The sequence below is a fragment of the Paracoccidioides lutzii genome, assembly GCF_000150705.2.
Source record: "Paracoccidioides lutzii Pb01 unplaced genomic scaffold supercont2.15, whole genome shotgun sequence".
Classification (NCBI taxonomy): domain Eukaryota; kingdom Fungi; phylum Ascomycota; class Eurotiomycetes; order Onygenales; family Ajellomycetaceae; genus Paracoccidioides; species Paracoccidioides lutzii.
In genome coordinates this window covers 393,898-413,615 of record NW_015440961.1, presented here as the reverse complement: position 1 = coordinate 413,615, position 19,718 = coordinate 393,898, and the positions used below count along the sequence as shown (strand labels likewise).

Here is a 19,718-nt window from a genome sequence, read left to right as displayed (position 1 = left end):
CCGGGCCCCGGCCCACCATACCCAGATACATCCAAATCTATCATGGCCTCGTCAAGGCCCATATTACTCCGGTTTGAGAGTCGAAACGGCCAGTTCAGGTTAACTGTGAATCCGACAGACGAATTCCCGTCACTTCTGCCCAAGGTCAGCCTCGGGTATTGGACATTGGTGGTGCTCTCCTGAATCTAACCCGTTTTGCATTTCCCCCCCTTAGGTTCTCGAGAACTTGCCAAAGAATGCTGCTCCCTCGTCTGTTGTACTTTCAAACAAAGCTATAGGGACTGGAGGCCAGGAGAGAAATATTTCATTGTTGAAAGGAATTACTATCCAGCGGGTTGGGTTGTCGTAAGTGAGCTCCTACCGTGTGTGTTTCGTTCGCTTGGATTATGCCATAGTAGCTCACCAACCCAGTCATGGAGACAAGCTTTTTGTTGGCTATGATGAAGAAACTAGTCGATCAAATGGTAGCGCAAATGGGATCCCTTCAACTACCTCCCAACTCCATGATGCACCACGCCGTCTAGATGGCGTCGCAGTGCCACAACAAGAGCAGCGTCCCTCTCTTCCCGTCCAGATCTCCTCATCACCTGCAGCGCTCATCAAGAACCCGTGGGAGGTTGTCACGCAGTCACCGCTCGATGATCGATTGGATCGACAGGATGGAAAGATAAGCCGTAGCCTGGATCATAAAATGTGCCGCCATGGACCCAGAGGCATGTGTGACTACTGTATGCCCCTCGAACCGTATGCACCCGAGTATCTTGCGGAGAAGAAGATAAAACACCTGTCATTTCATTCATATCTTCGGAAAATAAACTCGTCCACGAACAAGCCGGAACTGAAAAGCTCTTACATACCACCCCTCTCGGAACCCGACTATAGAGTCAAACGAGATTGTCCTTCTGGTCATCCGGCTTGGCCTGAGGGAATTTGCACCAAGTGCCAGCCTAGCGCAATTACACTGCAGCCACAACCCTTCCGAATGGTTGACCATGTCGAGTTTTCTTCTCCCGACCTCATCAATTCATTGTTGGATTTCTGGCGGAAATCTGGAGCTCAAAGACTTGGCTTTTTATATGGGACATACGAAGAGTATACCGAGGTTCCGCTTGGGATAAAGGCAGTCGTGCAGGCAATCTATGAACCGCCGCAGGTTGGTGAAGTGGATGGGGTCACGCTTCACGAGTGGAGCAACGAAAAGGATATTGACGAGGTGGCCAGGTTATGCGCGTTGGAGAAAGTTGGTGTTATTTTCACCGACCTGCTGGACTCGGGCGCGGGGGATGGTACAGTTATTTGCAAACGGCATATTGACTCTTACTATCTCTCCTCTCTGGAGATTGCGTTTGCTGCACAGCTACAGGCTAGGTACCCCAAAGCATCAAAATGGAGTGAAACGGGCCGGTTTGGATCAAATTTCGTGACTTGTGTCCTCAGCGGAGATGAAGATGGTGCAATTTCAATCAGCGCATACCAAGCGTCTAATTCCGCGGTTGAAATGGTAAAAGCAGACATAATTGAACCTTCAGCAGATCCGGGTGTTATGCTTGTGCAACAGGAGAACGAACTCGATGATGATTCCAGTAAAATCAGATACATCCCTGAGGTGTTTTACCGTAAGGTTAATGAGTACGGTGCCAATGTTCAGGAGAACGCAAAACCCAGTTTCCCTGTTGAATACCTTCTTGTCACCCTAACCCACGGGTTCCCCACAGACCCTAACGCCGTGTTTAAGAATTCAACCTTTCCTATTGAAAATCGCGCGGCCATTGGAGAGAGCCAGGAATTGAAATCTCTTTTCAATAAGCTAGTATCCCACAATGACCCTCACCAGGTGATACGGGCTGTATCTGACTTCCATCTTCTCTGCTTTCTCTGTGGGCTTGGTATCTTGAGTAAGGTAGGTTTACCCCTTCAGGATCTTTGTATATCTTCCATTGTCTATTTTTTAACGCTCGTGGTACCATCGCTCTAGGACGAAGAATCGCTCTTATGTACCGTCGCCCGGACCCATGATCCCGCGGATGGTATGCAGTTGGTCAACACACCCGGCTGGGCCACCCTGATTGCCATACTTCAGGAGAGCGGTGAGCGGCCCCCTAAACGCCCTTGGCCCTTCCAGCCACAAAATTCTCTCTCTTCTCACCGGCGTTCCAAACGTTCAGCCGTTCCTAAGTCGGAGCATTCCCCTTCCGATGGTGAACAGCTTGCTAAGAGGTTTAAGGGGACTAGCTTAGGGTAGCGCTCTCCTGTACAGCATCCAACTTTTTCCTGTGTGATACCTCGTCGTCCCTCGTTGAGAACCGGAATGTTGTTCAAACCTGCGATATTCGTATGCCGGTCACGATGATTGGAAATTACCTCCACTTTACCTATATCCTCCTCGAGATGCTCTGTCGGCACAGAAGTGTCCTCTCGCGAGCATTGCTCTCACCTTGTCAGTCGACTCGAAATATCCGTAATCCTCTTTCCTATAAACTATTTCCAATGATATTCTTTTTTTCCTTCCCCACCGAACGTGATGAATTGACGCGAAATCAGACAGAAGGGATACGGAGTAGTGAAGGAACATCTTTATGCTTCAAAAAAAGTGATAAAACCTGAACACACAAACCAGCTTTAGTAGTATCATTGAATAGAGAAATAATCCATATAATCTGGTGGAAAATTGAAGCCTCACAAGTTTCATTCTATCTCCCTCTGCCGTGAATCTATCCTACATGAAACGAGCTCCACCATTTCAGTATCTCAGACTTAGAATATCACATTTAGATATGTTGGTCTCGAACTAACGCCTGCACCAGAAATCGAAAAATTATCTCACTGGCAACAACCAAAAGGACAAACGCAGTTTCGACACATTTGATAGTCGGAAGAAGAGGGCGAAAAGGCATCCCATTACAATTTCTGAAACAGCAGGTTTTTCCTTGTCCAACTCAACTCACAACTCGACCAGTTTCTTCAACCTCTCTCCAAGCAAGGCTTTGCCGTAATCCGTTCGCCAAACCTCATGTGGTGCATCCTCAACCACATCCCACGCTATCAGAGTATCAGTTATATCAGTCAAATCCTTTTGTTTCTCCGCCCACTTCTTGCTCTTCTTCATTTCGACACCCGAACTCACCACAACCAACCGCGTGGACTTAGATTGGATATGCTTCGCGTTTGATATTTCGCTCTTCGTCGTGGAATCCGCAACTAGATTCTCCTGCAGCTTGGCCTTGGTGAATTTCCCTCCTTCCCAAGCCCGCTTACCATATACCCGGTCCTCTCTCGTGTAGCCCTTGACTACCGCCCCGAATAACCTGTCCAGGCCGAGCGGGGAGAATATCCCGCGAACCCACAGCATGAAGCCTCGACGTGGATTCCCTAGTTCGGGTAGAAAATCTTCATGCATGGCGTCGATAAGCATCATACCGGTGACGTCATGTGCATGCTCGCTGGCAAAGATGCGGCTGTATATCCCACCTACGCCTGCGGATACGACGACCCACGGACCGTTCTCGCCTGCAAGGGCCAGGGCTTCGGAAAGGGCATCGGCGGACATTCCCGCAGAGTGCGGCGAGGGGGCATTGTCAGACCACCCCATGCCAGGCCTGTCCCAGTAGCAGTAGCGGTCGATCGAGCCATTGCGATACGCTTCATGTACCCAGCTGCGAAAGGTGTGTTCGACTGGCATTTCCCCCGCCTCGACCAGGACGGTTGTGCTGCGATTGCCCCCCATCGTCGAAGGTGTTTGTCCAACACACTCCATGTGGACTTGGTATTTGTTGTTATCGACGTAATATTTATTCCCTGGAGCCGGCAGGGTGGCGTCCTTCGCGCGTAGGATCAACGTAGCCATGAGCAAAATGGATACGAGAACGGTGATGGTCATGACTATCGTCTCGATGAAGACGGCTATCCATTCTCTAAGCGGTCTGCGTGTCTCTTCTCTGCCCGTCAAGCGTTCTTCCTCCTCTCGTTTGCCCCATGCCACGAAGCGGGTCTGTGCTAATAGGTAGAGTGAAATCACTGTCGCCCATACGACGGATGCAATGCCCACCCATCCCTCCTCGACTCGTAGGCGCAGTACGCCGATCACAATAAACATGTTCACTGCTAGAAACAGGCATAAGGAGGCACCCCATATCGTCATAGGCATCGACGGAATGGAGAAGAATATCAGGGCAATGAACAGGTTGCTCATTGTTAAAGTCGTAAATGAGAAGTCGGAGAACCCGGACCCGCGGCTGTTCATTTTCGGTGGACTGACGAAGAGTGATACCAGCAGCAGCACCCACCAGGCAAAAGTCATTACCAGGAAGAGAACCGTGAGGCCTCGCAGTGCCCGCACGCTCCAAAGGTTATATGGGGAGACCTGTTCAATGTTTTTAAGTTTTTGAGTTCACTTCGTATATGCAATCGCATGGAAAAGAGGTTTGGCAGCTCTAGGGAAAGATATTGACGTCTTACAGCTGGGTCATCAGGATCCAAATACGGTCTTCGTGGTAGCAAACGCGACCGCTCAGTTGGCTCTCGGTCTCCGCTGCGGCCTCTTTCTGGAAAGTCGTCTCCTCTCCGTGTTGCTTCCTCCGCGCCATCCGTCTCTTGATGGCGCGAACGCCACATTGAGGACATATTGGAAGGATGTTTAATTCATGAATGACAATTTATATATTGTATGTACGAGCCTTAAAAATGAGTGTAAAGAATACGATGTTGGTATTGTATGCTAGATTTTCCTGTGCTGTTGGGTCGAAATACACAAGGTATAGATTGTGATATTAAAATTTTGATTTACCAAAATTGAAGGGAAAGGCGTACGGGTTATACGATTTAATTCTCTTCGTGGCAAAGAAAGGTCTCATACGTTTTTGAGTCCTGTTTTATCGTTCTTCGACCCGATTCGCATCAACAATCATCATCGACACCGATGACGTCACTACAACAAGCCCCATAAATAAGGTATTCACGTGACATATCCATTCCAACTTTTCAGCTTAAGACCCCTTGGGCGTCGACATGTTTAATTGCGACGGGTTGGTTTCAAAAAGAAATTTGCATGGCGGTGTCTGCAAAGCCTCATTATGGGATAGCATGTAAAGCATGTGGTACTCCTGTCTTTTCTCTCAGATTATTTATCCAGGCCGCATGTCCAGACCAACACTACATGCAATAATTGATGATACCAAGCACTCAGAGATGTTCCTTGACAACATTACCTGTAACTACTTACTCCGAATAGCTGCGAGCGTCTACTCCGTCAGAGCCTGTTATATGCCGTATCCCGGTTTATGCTTTTGTGCTACCTCCTGAATGATTTTCCACCCGACTGTGGAGAGCTTCCCTGTATCCTGAGGATGCACTTCTCTTGCCTCGAAATTGAGCGTTCTCTTAGAGGGTTTGTGTGTCAAGCATCGGATGAAAAGCCAATGCTTTTGCTTCCTTTTCTCCCCCAATTCCGTCATAGCTCAACAATCCTACAAGCTTCTCTTAGTGTAGTGTAGTGTCAAGAGAGCAACTTGCCTGAACACATAGATTGTAATGGACCTGGGGATGAAAGCTGGTAAACTACCTTTTGCATGCGGTGAAAGGATTGCGCTCGTTCATCAAAGGACTGCAATTCCCTGTCGATTTCTGTCGATTTGGGTCAAGCTGAACAATCCTCCATCCTAAAACATGTAGAATGCTATAGCAGTCATCCCTTCTTCGTCACGTCGTATTCATGCTCCTAAGCCCCAAGTGTTTACCGGAGGTCACTCACTCATATTGGCTTTGGATTTCGCTCCCCTGACACTTGGTTCGTAAGCCGAATAAAGCCCGCCTTCTGGGCACAATCTTGATCCGAATAATTACTATTTGAATTTGCTATTGTCGAGTTGATAAACTTTGGATCCCTAAATAGTCCCCTAGCACTCAAAAGCGTAGAATAAGCATTTATCTTGAGAAGCTTTGGGTTTTCGTCCCGAGATATTCATGTATTAGAGAGCGCTGCCAAACTCCAAAGTTACCGGGTATATATCGTAAAGCTGATACACGCTGGTAAAACACGATATCAAAACTCCGAACAGCAAAATAATCGCTCACATCCAAACGCAACGATCTGGTTCCTCAATTGATCGATGTTGCCTCCACCTGCTCGTCTCTGCCATAAAATCCCTACAGAAATCAGGATCGCAGGCAGGGCTTCTCCTTGACGGTAAATATAATATGTCCACTGTTAAGTGTATTGGCCTGCTTAAGCTCCTTTCGTAACCTCCAAAGCTTTAGTCAACCCCTCTCCCGTATTTCCCCTCAATTCCTCTCCCTTCTACTCCCCCCATATACGTATACGGAACCAATATGAGCGACCTTCAAAAATCGTTTGCCAAATCTCGGCTGGCCAAGCTACCGCCAGAGATACCAGTCTTCGACGAACGCGAGGAGAGAGAGAATGATCACGACGGTAGTATCGCCTCCGTGTATCATGAACCGCATGATGACGATTCTTCCTCAGCTTCATCCGCCTCTTCTACAGGGACAGTGAGGCCATCGGCAAGCCAAAGCTTATTTGCACGCACTCCTCGGTAGGCGAGTGTTCTCTTCTCCAGGGGTTATGATTTTTATCAGGGTATTTTGAAGTGGCTGAGCTGACATGTTCGATTGGGAAATCTCCTTGATATAACTATCTCTTAAAAATGATCTTTTTTTTTTCTTCTTTTGATTAATTATTTTTGTTTACGGTCCTGGCATGTTCATTTCCACTTTCATTTCTGCATTAGTCATTTCTAACCGTAGATTCATATTGAAAGGTTGTCCTCCGCAAGAGCAGAAGCTACGCCACTATCATGGATGGATTTCTTTGACCGGGAACTGTTCCTGGAAGAAGACGTTGACGGTTTACATGTATCTCACCACGCCTACATCAGCATACCGTCAGGCCACGGGCCTTTGTTCGTCACTCACCATGGGGCGGGATCATCAGGTCTTTCCTTTGCTGCATGCACTGCAGAAATTAAAAAGATTCTTCCCTCTGCTGGTGTCCTATCCTTGGATGCGCTAAACCATGGAAGAACTTCTGTTACGAGGTCCCAAGGTGCTGAGGACGATCAACAGATCGAATTAGATTTAAAACTAGACGCTTTATCCCGCGACCTACTTTTTGTCGTGGAACAAACTCGAATACAGATGAACTGGGAATCTCTCCCAGATCTTGTTCTAGTTGGCCACAGTTTGGGCGGCGCTGTCGTCACCGATGCTGCCAAAAAGGGTAAACTTGGATCGAAACTGTTGGCATATGCTGTCTTGGATGTTGTTGAAGGTAGGAAACATTCTTCCCGTTCCGATTTCAATGTAATCGGGATTTGCTGACGGCTTCAGGTTCTGCGATGGACGCGCTTCAAAGTATGGAAACTTATCTCTCCACCCGCCCATCTGGCTTTCCGTCATTAGCATCCGGGATTGATTGGCAGTACGTGCATTCTTTTTCCCATGCCCCCCCACTTTCCCTCTGGTTTTATATTTTATATTTTATATTTTTATTTTTATTTTGTTTTATTTTATTTATTTATTAATTAATTAATTAATTAATTTTTTTTTTTGAATATCTCCATTATATCTAATTTAAAAACTAGCATCCGATCGCGAACTATCCGCAATGCCCTGTCTGCACGTGTGTCAGTGCCATCTCTCCTCCGCGAAGATCCTGCAGACCCCTCCCGACCATGGAAGTGGCGTACAGATCTAGCGGCCACGAAGCCGTTTTGGGAGAGCTGGTTCATTGGACTTAGCAAGAAGTTCCTAGAAGCTCGTGGAGGGAAACTACTATTACTTGCTGGAACAGACCACCTTGATACGGAGCTTATAATTGGGCAGATGCAGGGTATGCTCTTTGTTTTTCCCTTTCTTGTTTTCTTGAAACTTCATTCCCAAGCATCGCTTCTTTGAAGACCTCTGCACATGAATTACATGCTAAAACTTTTCTCTAATCTAATGAACAAAAAAAACAATAGGCAAATACCAGCTTCAAGTGTTCGCAGACGCAGGACATTTTATACAGGAGGACCAGCCCGCGAAAACAGCGCAGATTCTTGTTGACTTCTACAAACGAAACGATAGAAGCGCGCTCGTTCTGCCACCTAAAGTGGGCGACATTGGAGCTGCAGAAGCTATGGCGAAGGGAGCTGGAAGTGGGAGCGGCAACAATGATAGTTTTCCACCACACACGTGGAAAAAGCGGGGTTTTTGACTAGGTGCGCTCATGGACGTCTTTTAACTTCATATTATCTGATATGATAAGGCTTGCACGGTTTCATCACAACAATTGCGCTTTTGATGTAAGATTAGAAGGAATGTGTTGTGGCTTCATTTTGTGTGCTTTTACTACGCGCTATGGAGATTTGAAGGGGCTCTAAATAAACTGTAAAACATTGAAATCCATGGAAGAGCAAATCATAGATCAAGCTGTTTTGATATAATTATACATACGCTTTGCCAACATGCCATCCAGGTGGCCAATAGCAAAAAAGAGGGAAAACAACCAGAGAAAAACCAACATTGTCATATATGTGACCAATTGTTTAAAGAAGAGAAAACAGCAAGAGATCATTCCAGGAAATGGAGAATATAGACAGGAAAGAAAACAACAAGCTAATCCCAGTACCCAAATCGCCATCCGATTTCGCCTCCCAGATGATAAGTGCCGCCATGCCCTGTCAAACAAATCGCCTGTACGCCAGAAAACAAAATAACAAAAACAAAAACGAAAGTGAAAACAAGTGTAGGAAGAAGGTGAGTGTAGCCAGTGGCTGTAGTGTATATCTCGGGATCTTGAGGGAGAGAGAGACGCCGTCGTTTAGCTGTAATACGTGCGAAACCAGGAGCAGAATATATATCATTCACACAGATATTGACCCTCAAAACGTTCACACCAGCCATTCTCACCTGTATCGAAGCCCCGCAAACATTCACGGCATATACGCGCCACCAGCAACAACCAGATTCATCCCCGTAAAACGAGTCTTGTACACAGGACTCTTCTTAGTAGGGAAAGCACTGATCTGATCAGGCGTGACGACAACCTCCTTACTCTTACCCTTCTTCCCCTTTTTCTTATTAGCAGTCTTAGACGCTGAAACGCCAGTAGCGGTAGCCTGAGCGCCTGATGCCGCGGTAGCGTTTCCAGCATCGATCTTGGTCCCTGCACCTCCTTCGCCAATCACACGTCCCTGGCTAGCTAGATCCTGGGCGGGAACTGCGACGTCCCAAACGCGAACGGTACCATCTGCACCACCAGAGACGAGGACGGTGGACTCAGCACTCCAGGTAAGCGACCAGATGCCACCTTTCCCATGGCCGCGCATACGCTTCAGACGTTTTCCGGCAGCAAGATCCCAGAGGAAGATGGATCCCTGATCATCTGCTGATGCGAGGAGTTTGCCGCTATTGCTGCATGCGAGGGCGGTAACATTTCCGGTGTGTCCAGTGAACATACGAACTGCATTTCCAGTAGTAACAGCCCACATACGCACGGTGTGGTCGGAGCTAGCGGTGAAAATGTACGCAGAATTCGGGTGGAAGGCCACACAGTCGACATCGTCGTCATGGCCTGCGAAGATTCGCTGCTGGCGGACTCTATCTGTCACCCACAGACGGGCTGTTTTGTCGTGACCACCGGAGACGAAGTAATGCCCATAAGGACCCCAAGCAATGTCCCAAACTGGAGATGCATGGCCTTTGTAGATCACCATACATTGCCAAAGGTCAAGTGACCAGAGACGGATGGTCTTATCAGCAGACGACGAGAGAAGCCAGCGGGTATTAGTCTTGACCTCCTGCTCATCAGGACTGGCGATAGATGGTGCAAAGGCGACTGCATAAACTGGCCCAGAGTGACCAAAGAGGCGGTGAGAGTTTGCCGGGGGTACAGCCCCTTCATCCTTTTCCAGTTCCGGGTACGTTGGTGGAATTGGCAAGCCATCAAGACTCCAAACGCGAATATAAGACTCAGCCATTCCGGCAGCGACGAGCATACTATCCCCAGAGAAATCCAAGCAGTTGATGCTAAAGGAATAGTTAGAATACATTCATTTGAAGCTAGTCAAATGTAATGAAATATTTTCAACGTACCCATCATGCGTATTGTGGAAGGTGAACATGCAAACGCTAATTGCAGGCCCCACACCTCCAGTTCGGCCATCAATCTTAAACCTATCGCGATTCTCCTTGACCCTTTGCACCTCCATGGCAACGTCACGGGCGAGGGATGGCGGATAGGGTATTTCAGCGCGTGTCGGAGCTTCTTCGTCCTCCTCCCTCTTAATCATCTGTTCAAAGTGCTGAACAAGAGAAGGACGACCACCTGTAGGCGGATCCTTGACGTCTGCTTCCTCAAGTTCGGCACGAACATCTCCTTCGAGAGTTGGTTCCAGTGGAAGCTTCCCAAGCTTGAGTCTAGGAAGGGTCCCAGCCATCGCAGGGTTATCACCAGTGTATGCAGATCCAGGATGGTGGCCTGGTATCCCCTCATCCTCCGCTGGGATTCCTGAAATATCATTCGCACGGTTTAGCATCGCAGCAAAGCTAAAACGATCATCTGCGGCACGCTCTTTCGTAACTATAGTGCAGTAGCTGCTTAAGATCGCCAGCATCACCATTCCTCCCTCCTTTTGCTTGCTCTCCAGAAACTGGACGAGGTTGGAAAAAGCCGGAGTGCTTAAGGTGAGACGATACTTGTTGTTACGGTAGATTTTCGCAACGCTATTCTCCTGCACATGTTCGGGAAGGCTTACTGGTTCTAGAGCGCGAATATCTTCTGTATGCTCAGGGAGGAACAAGTTCTTATTTGCCTCGAAAAACTGGCGGCCCTCCAGAGGGACCAAGGATGAGATGAAACTCAGATACGAGTAGACAAACAGGGGCCACAGAACGCGCCTCAGTTCCGGCTGTACAGCACGTTAGAAAAACGAAACCAACCTAAACCTGTGGGAAATAGTACCCTGTATATGTCCAGATTGTCTTCGATCCATTTCCTCGTCATTTCTACAATAGCCAAAAAGTAAGCTTCGTCGCGAGAGGTCTTTGGGAAAGTACCCACCAAACGCCAACTTGAATTTCGGGCGGGCCTCTTCGCTCGCAGGTGGAAGAGGGCGGCCGTCAATCTCCTGATTGGCAGACTCCATCCTAAGCATTGCCTCAGTCCTTGTATATCCCTTCTTTGCCAGATAGTCGATAACCTAAAACACAGAGCAAATAATCAGTCACTGCCCAACGCGTAAAATAGCAGCAACCATCAGAAGAAAATAGCACGTGCGTTGGCTAAGTAACAAAACATGAAAACGCGTCAAAATAAACAATAATAATAATATCGTAAACAGAAACTGAGACAGGAATTATAAGCCATAGTCTCATCTAGCACGTACACGCTGTGTAAGGTTTAGATATTCTTGAGCAGTAGGATCCTCAGCTTGGCTGAGTCCAGGGTCTTGGGACGCCATGACTTATCCTTGCTGTATAGTCTAAAACGATCACGTTTCTTGGAGGAAAGGGGGGGGGGAAAATGAGAACAGAAGAAAGAGAGCATGCGCAGATAGTTGAGAAGTGGAACTAGAGGTAGAAGAAGCAAAAGAAGGCTGTCAAAATTTTCTAGTCCAAAATAGAGAGGGAGAGAGGGGGAAGAGACATCACTTGAAGCAGACAGTAGAAGTGAGATACTTTGGAGTGAATATTCCAGCTGAACAGAGAGATGGTTAAAGAAATTGAAAGGGAAGAGTTCAGAGGATGTAAGATCACACATTCTGTGAGGATGAAAATGGTTCGTCACTTTTATACCCTGATTATGTCTTGATGAGTGCGGTTGATGCCATGCAGCTTTATGAGCATAAGAAATGCTAGGAATCACCAAGCGCACAATGTATGCCAGACAAAAGTCCACTCAAAATGGAGAGGCAGTAAGTGTTTATTGCAAACCAAGACGCCCCCATTAACAAAGAAGGCAATAAAAGAAGATTTTGGATATGAACATAAGAAGTAAACTGAAACATGCAACAGCAAATTCGCAAACAGCTGTATTTTTATCCCACAAACCCCTGTCTAATCAAGAGTTCAAGAGTAGGGGCAACAGAACAGATCAAACACAGCATTGGAGCATTCCCTTGGAATATTCCTAGCTAATCAAGGGGGCGAAGTTAAAAATGGGGATTCAACCTACAATTTGGTTTAGATTCTGTTGCGACATTACCCCAGATGGGGGCCCGGATGTCGCAGGGCTCGCTGCAGACGCAGGGGCCGTATTGTTCTGGGGCATTTGAGCCCCGCTGCCAGGTCCTGTGCTCGCATTTCGCGGGCCCGGGCTGGGTGCCCCGGGAGGCGCAGACATTGTGGCTGGATCTCTGCTGCTGTGGTAGATGATATCAGGGTATGTTTGAGTAATAAGAGAAAGACAGTATTTCCAAAAGGGGGTTTGCACGAGCTGTAAGTCGGCAATAGAAAGTTGAAAGGAGTGACAGTGTGTGTTGTTGTGCGGATGAGAAGATGCGTTGAGATGTTTTTGAAGGACGAACAAGATGTCACATACTGGGCTATCCCCAATCAGGCTAGATCCAGGCTGGAGTGTCTGTGAGCTGGCCAATCAGCGTTCAGAATCCCCCTGGTCGACACGGAAACATCACGTGACATTCAACTTCATCGTTCTGGCAGGAAGGAAGACGTGTGTAAATCACTGCGATAAAGATACAACTAAAGGCGTAATTGTTAACATCTAACACAGTCTCTTGATCTTTAAGTAGACGGGCCAAATGGATTCCCAAGATCCTAGCCAAGTTCTTACCCTAGCTGATCGAATCCGCCAGTTGAATGAGATTGACAAAGTTAGGTTTTTTTTTTTTATCTCAGCTACGGACGTTTTCATGCACATGGACAGAGAAGACCTAATACAGTTCACAGGACGTAACAAAGCTTCTCAATGCTGCAGGCGTTGCGATAAGCTCGCTGAGCAATTCTTCCTCCGCCACTGCAGGACAACCATCGAGTGAAGTCCCCCGCGTTGACGGGACGCTAGAATCACATCAAGCAGCTTTCAAAGCCGCGAGCTCCCAATACTTCGCCCTGCTCTCGTCCATTGATGTACGATTACGTCGCCAAGTGTATGCTCTGGAAGAGGCGTCAATCATCAAACCTGATTCAGCTGAGACGGCAGGCGGTGGTGGTGGGGCAACTACCTTTACAGCTTCTACTTCGGGAGGAATTAACCCGCTTGACACCAGCTGGCTGAATAGTCGAAAGGATACGGTTGGGAAGGACAAGGAGGCAGAGCTATGGGCGGAAGCTAGCATGTTTGCGACACAGCTGGAGAAGGAGAAAGGGGAATACAGGAATGAATCTGGAGGGGGGGATGAGGATGGGGATGGTTCTTCGGAGGAAATGGAAACCATGGATGTGGATTGAGTGGTTGATCCCGGACCTACACTTGGGGCATTCCAAACAGTTTCGCCCGCAATGCCATGACAATGAAGCTGAGACTTGTCGATAAAGGGACATCTCTATTGATAAAACGATACTGTAGAGCGGCATTATGTGGTTGAGGGAGCTCACCGGCCATTTACCCCCTTGTCCAATCGATTGTGACGGGCTCCACAGCTAAAGATTTCCTTTCGAAGGGAGTCAACTCCAGTCAAACCAGCTACAGTCGATAATTCATGGAGAATCTCAGACCGCCCTTTTGCATTCCCGGAATGTTATTTGTTGCGTGGTCGTCATTTTAGGGATTGGATATGCCGCACGGCAGACTTGCCACATGCCCCGCCTTAGGTGCACGGATGGAACTGGGGAAAGGCCGAATTTTATTCCAAAGCTAGAAACCATATCATATCTTTCAATGGTGCCTATTCGACAATGTGGATGATGAATGTGAGACAAAGTCATTCTATCAGGCCGGAATATTGATATGCTTATTTGAGTACAGATATTACTGCGCCCTGTCTGTCAAAGCATTTGGGTCATACCCGATGGGCGTGTTTTCTACTCTACAGACTTGAGAAGCCACTTTTGAATTCTTACAACTTCCCTAAATCCCATTTACTTGAAATTTAAAACATTAAGACGTGCTTAAAAGCCACGGAGAACAAATGTGTTCGTCAAATAGAACTTGTCATATGTCTTGTCATTTGCTGATTGGGAAATAAACAGAAGGGCTGAAAACGAAAAAAAAAAAAAAAAAAAAAAAAAAAAAAAAAAAAGGGAAAAAAAGAGGGAAAAAAAAGAAGAAGAAAATCCAATGGGACGTGAAAAGGGGAACAGAGGGGCAAAAAAAGGATAAATTCGCTTTATCACCAACAAAACAGTGATTGAGTTGATATTTCTATTAAACAGAAAAGAAATGCAACGGGTGATAATGCTACCACTTCATCGAATTAATGACTTCCCGATGATTGGCCTGATCTCTATTTGTCTCTGACAAAGGTTGGGTGCCTTTAAAGAAATTAGCAGCAAGAAAAATTATCGACAAATGTAGAGCATGACGGAAGATTCATGCATGGATGACACGAAGGGAATTGCCGCAGCACTCACTTCTCAGATCAGAAACAATGTCCTTCGCTTTCCCAAAGTAGACTTCCTCTGTAAATAATTTATCAGAATAAATCCTCGACAAGTAATTATGAAACCCCCAATCGACTATGGGAATAACCTACGTAGCAGATTCCGCATCTTCAACTCCATATCCTCAACCAACCGCCCAACATTCGCGACATGGCTCGCGTCCCCGTCAACTGCCATGTCGGCCTCAATCTGTCTCGTCATGTTGCCGCTCAGGTCCATCTCGCCAAGCGCCTCGGAGCCGGTTGATAGGTGTAAGATGACGGTGCTGGTTAGTTTGTAGTGACACGTCCGCGCCCGGTCTGTGGCTTCGAAAACGTGGATGCTGTCCCAGGCACCAGAGTTTTTGGAGCCGGGTGTGATTGCTAGATGGGATATTGTTAGCCTTCTATCTCGAGATTGGGGTTAAAGTGCAGATGAGTGGGTAAGGGCGGGATAGAGTGGGTAGATAGGAGCCAGGATTCCCGGATTGATCCCCCTTTCTGACATCTAGGCTAAGAAATGGAATTGGCCAGAATTCAAGTGCTCATATCTCCCATAGTCCCAGAGCGCTTCTTTAAAAAGGGATATATGTCCGTACCTTTCTTCAGCAAAACAACCCCAGCAAACCCGTCATCTAGATCCCAGAAATACACACTTCCAACCCCGCCTTCATAATACAGCTCCCGATATACATCAAACGCCTCGTTGGCAGCTATCTCCAACTTCCGCACCCGCTCACTGGGCACAGTCCCATCTTCAATCGGCGGGTCGAACTCATTGCTCCACGGGCTACGGTAGCTGTCTCCGTCCCGGTTATAGTCGCAGAGCAGGTAGTCGCGCTTGGTTTGGGCGCAACGACGGATTTCGAGCGGTTGGTCGACGGAGGCGAGGAGATCTTCGGTCAGGTCGGGGACGAGGGTGGTTATGTATTGCAGGTTCTGTTTGGTGTCGCGCGGTGAGAGGCGGCGGAGGAGGTCGCTGCGTGATAGATGGGGTCAGAGGTTAGTTTTGTGCAGCTTGGGTTGGTTTGTGTAGTGGTAGATATCTAGGCGGGGTTGTGAGGTTGCGGGGAACTGTAGCTACGGAGGGTTGGGAATAGGATGGATAAGTTCAGGAAGAAGGTATACTTGTGGGATTAGAGGTCCAATGCTTACAGGGCGCTGTCAAATTGTGTATCTGCCATGATTGTAGACGAAGACAGAGCAGGGCCAGTGACAGATACGAAGGGGAGAGAGTTCTCTGGTTTTATAATTATCCCAACGGTTGGTGGTTGGGTGTAATCTACTTTTACAAGTTAAACGTAGGTGCGTGGGGCAAGGAAAAAAAGGACGTGGCGACAGTGTGGATTGTCCAAGCAAAAAGCGTGTCTATTCTCCCTAACTTAATGCAACTATTATGGGTATCTACATGCAATATATTCAATTTATGCCACTATCAAAATAGTATCGAAAATCAAAACTCTCGCTGGATAAAACCTATTGGATATTCCCGGGTGATGGTGATGTATAGTTGCATATCCATCTCTCACCTGAGGGAATGAACACAACCAGAACTCGACCAAGAAAGACAAGGCCGATTATCCTAAATGTCAAAATCGTCACTATCGTCACTAAGTATATATTTTTTCTTTCTTATTTCCCGTGCTGGACTTAGCTGGTCCGACTTTCGCTTTCCAACAAACTGCTTAAAGAGGGTATCCACATCAGGGATCTCGGGATCATCCCGTGCGCTACCTTGAGAGTTGAAAAACGTGTTATGCGGTGGACGCTGCTGGGAATATGGAGAGCTAAAGAGCTGAGAAAAGGGCTGGGATTGATCGACATCCTCTTCCTGCTGTTGTTCCAAGTCGGGTGGATCGGTATGTGTTCCACCAGCACTTGAGTTAGCGCCTTGTCCTTTTCTTTCAGAGGGAGTGGAGGAGGGTGTTGTTTGATGCCGCACAGGCAATAAGTCGTCGGGGTGTAGATGATCTCGAAAGCGGTTTTCGCAGTCTACTGTTAAAGAATTCATATTTCGAAACGCTTTAACAAGTCGACGTGTGACGTTCCCGTGCTTCACGAACTTCGTGGGGCGGTATGACCTTTGCAAGTCTGGGAATGCATCGACACGCGGTCGACGGATGAACTGGGGAGTCGTGCCTCCAATGTTACGATATCTATGTTCAAGTTCCCTCTGTTCTTCGGAGGAGAGAAGAACCTCATTCAAGGAGGGTACATCAATCGTTTCAACGACTTTGGGTGGAAGGGTACGGGAGGTTTGGTCATTTCCCCCAATTTTACCGTTAAGACGAGACGCCCTGGTGAACCCAGTCAAAACACCATCAGGCATGTGGAATTTTTTGGGTGGTCTTTTCGGAACGCGTGAACGCTTTGATGGTTCGGGTAAATCAGCCGTGGAATTTTCTGCTGGGATATCTATTCGTATTTCCACCACTGAAGGTTGTATATCGCGGGGAAGTATTCGTGGCGACTTATCGTAGTGGAACGTAAAACGAGTTCCGCTAGCAATCATCTGCTGCATCTTTTGGTAATTATCCTTCGCTTTCATGTAAGAATCTTCTTCTTTGCCTTTCATAAGAAGAAGGACAATATTTCCTCTTCTTTTTCTCCCAGTTCGGCCCATCCTTTGTAACATCCTAATAGGCGAGGCAGACGAATCGTAGCACACTATCAAATCAATTTCACCGATATCAAGACCTTCTTCGCCAATTGAAGTAGCAACAATGGTGTTATATATTCCTTTTTTAAACTTCTCGATGATATCGAGCTGAGTCTTCTGGTCCATTCCCTCCGATCCCTTAGCAGCAGCTTGCCCAACAAAAACATGCGGACGTATCATTGGCTCGTGCCTTTTCAGCACTCTAACGATCTCCTCTGCACTGTCGCGAAAATGTGCAAACACCATTATTCTGGTGTCTGAAGGATTTCCACCTGCAGCACCAGCTCCATCTCCTGCATCCATAAAGTGGTTTAACACTACCTGCTTTAGGTACTCCAACTTTGGATGTCCAATGAAGTCTGCGTTGTTTGTCCACGCTCGCATTCTGGCCATCAGAATCTTGAAATTATCACAGTCTGCGACTTGGCGGCGGTATTTAGCACCACCAGCTTCACTCGAGGAGCTCTGGAATGAAATGAGGTTGCGATAGAACGGCCCTATACCATGATATTTCAGAAGATCTATTGCATGAGCTAGACTGGCAAGCACCGTGAATATAGCATTTATCATGAACTTGACTCCAGTGTTGGCACTTCTACCTGCTGGGGATCTCATCCACTCTTGTCTTGCAACCGTAAGCCCGTACGGCGTAAGAGCCATGGGGTCCCTACCCCAGTAAGCTTGCTGAGTTCGCAGTTTATCCAAGACGGGCTGCAAGGCCTTGGAAAAAAGGTCCATACACATAGCCATCTCATCAGAATTCTGAAAAGTCTCTATTTCCACACATCGTGCATGAACATACTCGCGAATGTCAAGTGACTCTTCTGTCCGTATTTCAACTTTAGCAATGTTAAGGCCATCAATGACCTCTTGTACAGATTCTACCGTTGACCCAGGAGTTGCTGTTAGCGCAAGTACGCGGAAGCTGTTATTGAACCGTTGGATAAATTTCACCACTTCCACATACGCATAGCTTCCAGTGGCACGATGAGCCTCGTCAACTACCAGCAAAACAATCCGTTTTGGATCAGCATGTCCGCTTTTGAGATCATTGATAAGGGTCTGAGGTGTCATAAAGAAAACCCTTTTGCTCTGCCATTCCTCAACCCGGATTGCTGGTGCTGTACCACCGGTAAGCATTACAGTTTGAGACCGGGGTATCCCCGCAATACCGAAACATGCAGCAACCTGCTGAGATACCAATGGTTTTGTTGGAGCGACAAAAACAATCTGGGCATTTTTGGTCCATCGAAACCAATTCAGCATAACAGTAGCAGCAATGAAAGTTTTCCCGAGCCCAGTGGGGAGGGCCACGAGTAGATTGTGAAACAGAGCTCGTTGGGTAATGTTAAACTGGTATTCTCTTCTCTTGCCCAAGTTTGACGGATATATCCAAGACCTTATGGTAGTCAAATCTAATTGGTGATGTGTTGGAAGTTCGTTATGGTTAGCCAGGGGTAAGCTACGGGACCCAGTGTGTGATAATTCCAATGGTCTGTTGGTCTGAGCTGGGGAACCAAACAATGTCATCTGCCGCAAATTCTTCTGTTGAGAACTCCCTTGTTGCTGGAATGAAGATTCAGCGGAGAAGGGTTGATGTGATGAGCCCACTATAGGCCTCTCCTTTGGAGAGTTAGGTGAAGAACCAATAGAAGAGTCAAAAGCGTCATCAGGGACATCTGCCAGATCAAAAGGGAGATCTTGAGCTCTAAAATTAGAATGAGCTGTGGTTGGGGGGTTTCCAGCCTTGGGGTTAAGCGGAGGTTCCACAACTCCTGAATCTTCGCCGTTAGATGCTTCCAGAGATGCTGCAATGGCTGCTTTCAGATCATCATCTATATCATCATCCATCTCCCCAATACTAGGCTGATTTTCATAGACAACAGGTGGCGGGGCGGGCATTGCATCAAGCACCTCCCGGTCGGGCTTTTTCCATCGAGGGCCACGAAGTGCCGATGGGCTTGAGGGAGGCTGGGTAAGTTGAGTTACAAATGTGGCCTCCTGAGGCCGTGGGTGTTTCGGTTGATATATTTTGTACTTTGGAGCAGCTGCTTTGGCAATTGCTTTGTCCTTGCATCTGACCACCGGTTCTCTGCGACGCGATGGCAAGGATTGCAGGTCAGAATCTGACTGACGGGCGCTATCCTCGTCCTCTGAGGAATGCACGTCCTGTTTGTGCCCCAACTGGGCATCACTTATGCGTCTTCGTTTGGGAGGTCGAGGGCCATCGGAGCTGGCGGGCGCTGGATCAGCGTATGGGGCTCTGTCGGCAGCAGTGAGCATGACATCGTCTCCGATGTCACTGAACTCGCTGCCAAGGGAGGTGGACATTGTTTTTGTGGGGTGGTAAAGACAAGAGAAAACATCAAAAAGGCAAAGGACGAAAAGGAAAGGATAGCCTCAGCAGCCAGCCATATAAATCATCCTTATTGCACAAGCCAGCAGCGAGGTTCCGAGCATCCACTCCGTAACCAACGTACTCCGCAATGAATGCAGAGTAGCGGGTTGTCTCCAGGTTGTCTGCA

At 47.5% G+C, this 19,718-nt stretch overlaps 7 protein-coding genes across 7 annotated transcripts; 3 read left to right on the top strand and 4 right to left on the bottom strand.

Annotated features, from left to right (window-relative positions):
* Positions 1–42: 42 nt before the first annotated feature.
* Positions 43–2,242, top strand: PAAG_12075 (nuclear protein localization protein 4; the record flags this gene model as incomplete). The annotated part of the gene is made up of 4 exons (XM_002792312.2): positions 43–144; positions 215–345; positions 412–1,900; positions 1,976–2,242. The coding sequence occupies 4 exons, from the start codon at positions 43–45 to the stop codon at positions 2,240–2,242; spliced, it is 1,989 nt and encodes a 662-aa protein (XP_002792358.2).
* Positions 2,243–2,941: 699 nt separating this feature from the next.
* PAAG_05642 (mitochondrial integral membrane protein) lies at positions 2,942–4,620 on the bottom strand (the record flags this gene model as incomplete). The annotated part of the gene is made up of 2 exons (XM_002792311.2): positions 2,942–4,360; positions 4,456–4,620. 2 exons carry the CDS (start codon positions 4,618–4,620, stop codon positions 2,942–2,944), a joined length of 1,584 nt encoding a protein of 527 aa, XP_002792357.1.
* A 1,704-nt stretch (positions 4,621–6,324) lies between these two features.
* PAAG_05641 (carboxylesterase-mitochondrial 37S ribosomal protein YmS2) lies at positions 6,325–8,209 on the top strand (the record flags this gene model as incomplete). Its single annotated transcript, XM_002792310.2, has 5 exons — positions 6,325–6,548; positions 6,774–7,282; positions 7,342–7,432; positions 7,596–7,843; positions 7,974–8,209. The coding sequence occupies 5 exons, from the start codon at positions 6,325–6,327 to the stop codon at positions 8,207–8,209; spliced, it is 1,308 nt and encodes a 435-aa protein (XP_002792356.1).
* A 718-nt stretch (positions 8,210–8,927) lies between these two features.
* Positions 8,928–11,456, bottom strand: PAAG_05640 (transcription initiation factor TFIID subunit 5; the record flags this gene model as incomplete). Its single annotated transcript, XM_002792309.2, has 5 exons — positions 8,928–10,023; positions 10,090–10,904; positions 10,958–11,001; positions 11,057–11,195; positions 11,382–11,456. The coding sequence occupies 5 exons, from the start codon at positions 11,454–11,456 to the stop codon at positions 8,928–8,930; spliced, it is 2,169 nt and encodes a 722-aa protein (XP_002792355.1).
* Positions 11,457–12,524: 1,068 nt separating this feature from the next.
* On the top strand, positions 12,525–13,404 carry PAAG_05639 (hypothetical protein; the record flags this gene model as incomplete). The annotated part of the gene is made up of 3 exons (XM_002792308.1): positions 12,525–12,671; positions 12,747–12,827; positions 12,904–13,404. 3 exons carry the CDS (start codon positions 12,525–12,527, stop codon positions 13,402–13,404), a joined length of 729 nt encoding a protein of 242 aa, XP_002792354.1.
* Positions 13,405–14,353: 949 nt separating this feature from the next.
* On the bottom strand, positions 14,354–15,718 carry PAAG_05638 (F-actin-capping protein subunit beta; the record flags this gene model as incomplete). The annotated part of the gene is made up of 5 exons (XM_002792307.2): positions 14,354–14,427; positions 14,527–14,574; positions 14,649–14,918; positions 15,134–15,513; positions 15,690–15,718. 5 exons carry the CDS (start codon positions 15,716–15,718, stop codon positions 14,354–14,356), a joined length of 801 nt encoding a protein of 266 aa, XP_002792353.1.
* Positions 15,719–16,116: 398 nt separating this feature from the next.
* Positions 16,117–19,524, bottom strand: PAAG_05637 (helicase C-terminal domain-containing protein; the record flags this gene model as incomplete). The annotated part of the gene is made up of 1 exon (XM_002792306.1): positions 16,117–19,524. One exon carries the CDS (start codon positions 19,522–19,524, stop codon positions 16,117–16,119), a length of 3,408 nt encoding a protein of 1,135 aa, XP_002792352.1.
* Positions 19,525–19,718: the final 194 nt, after the last annotated feature.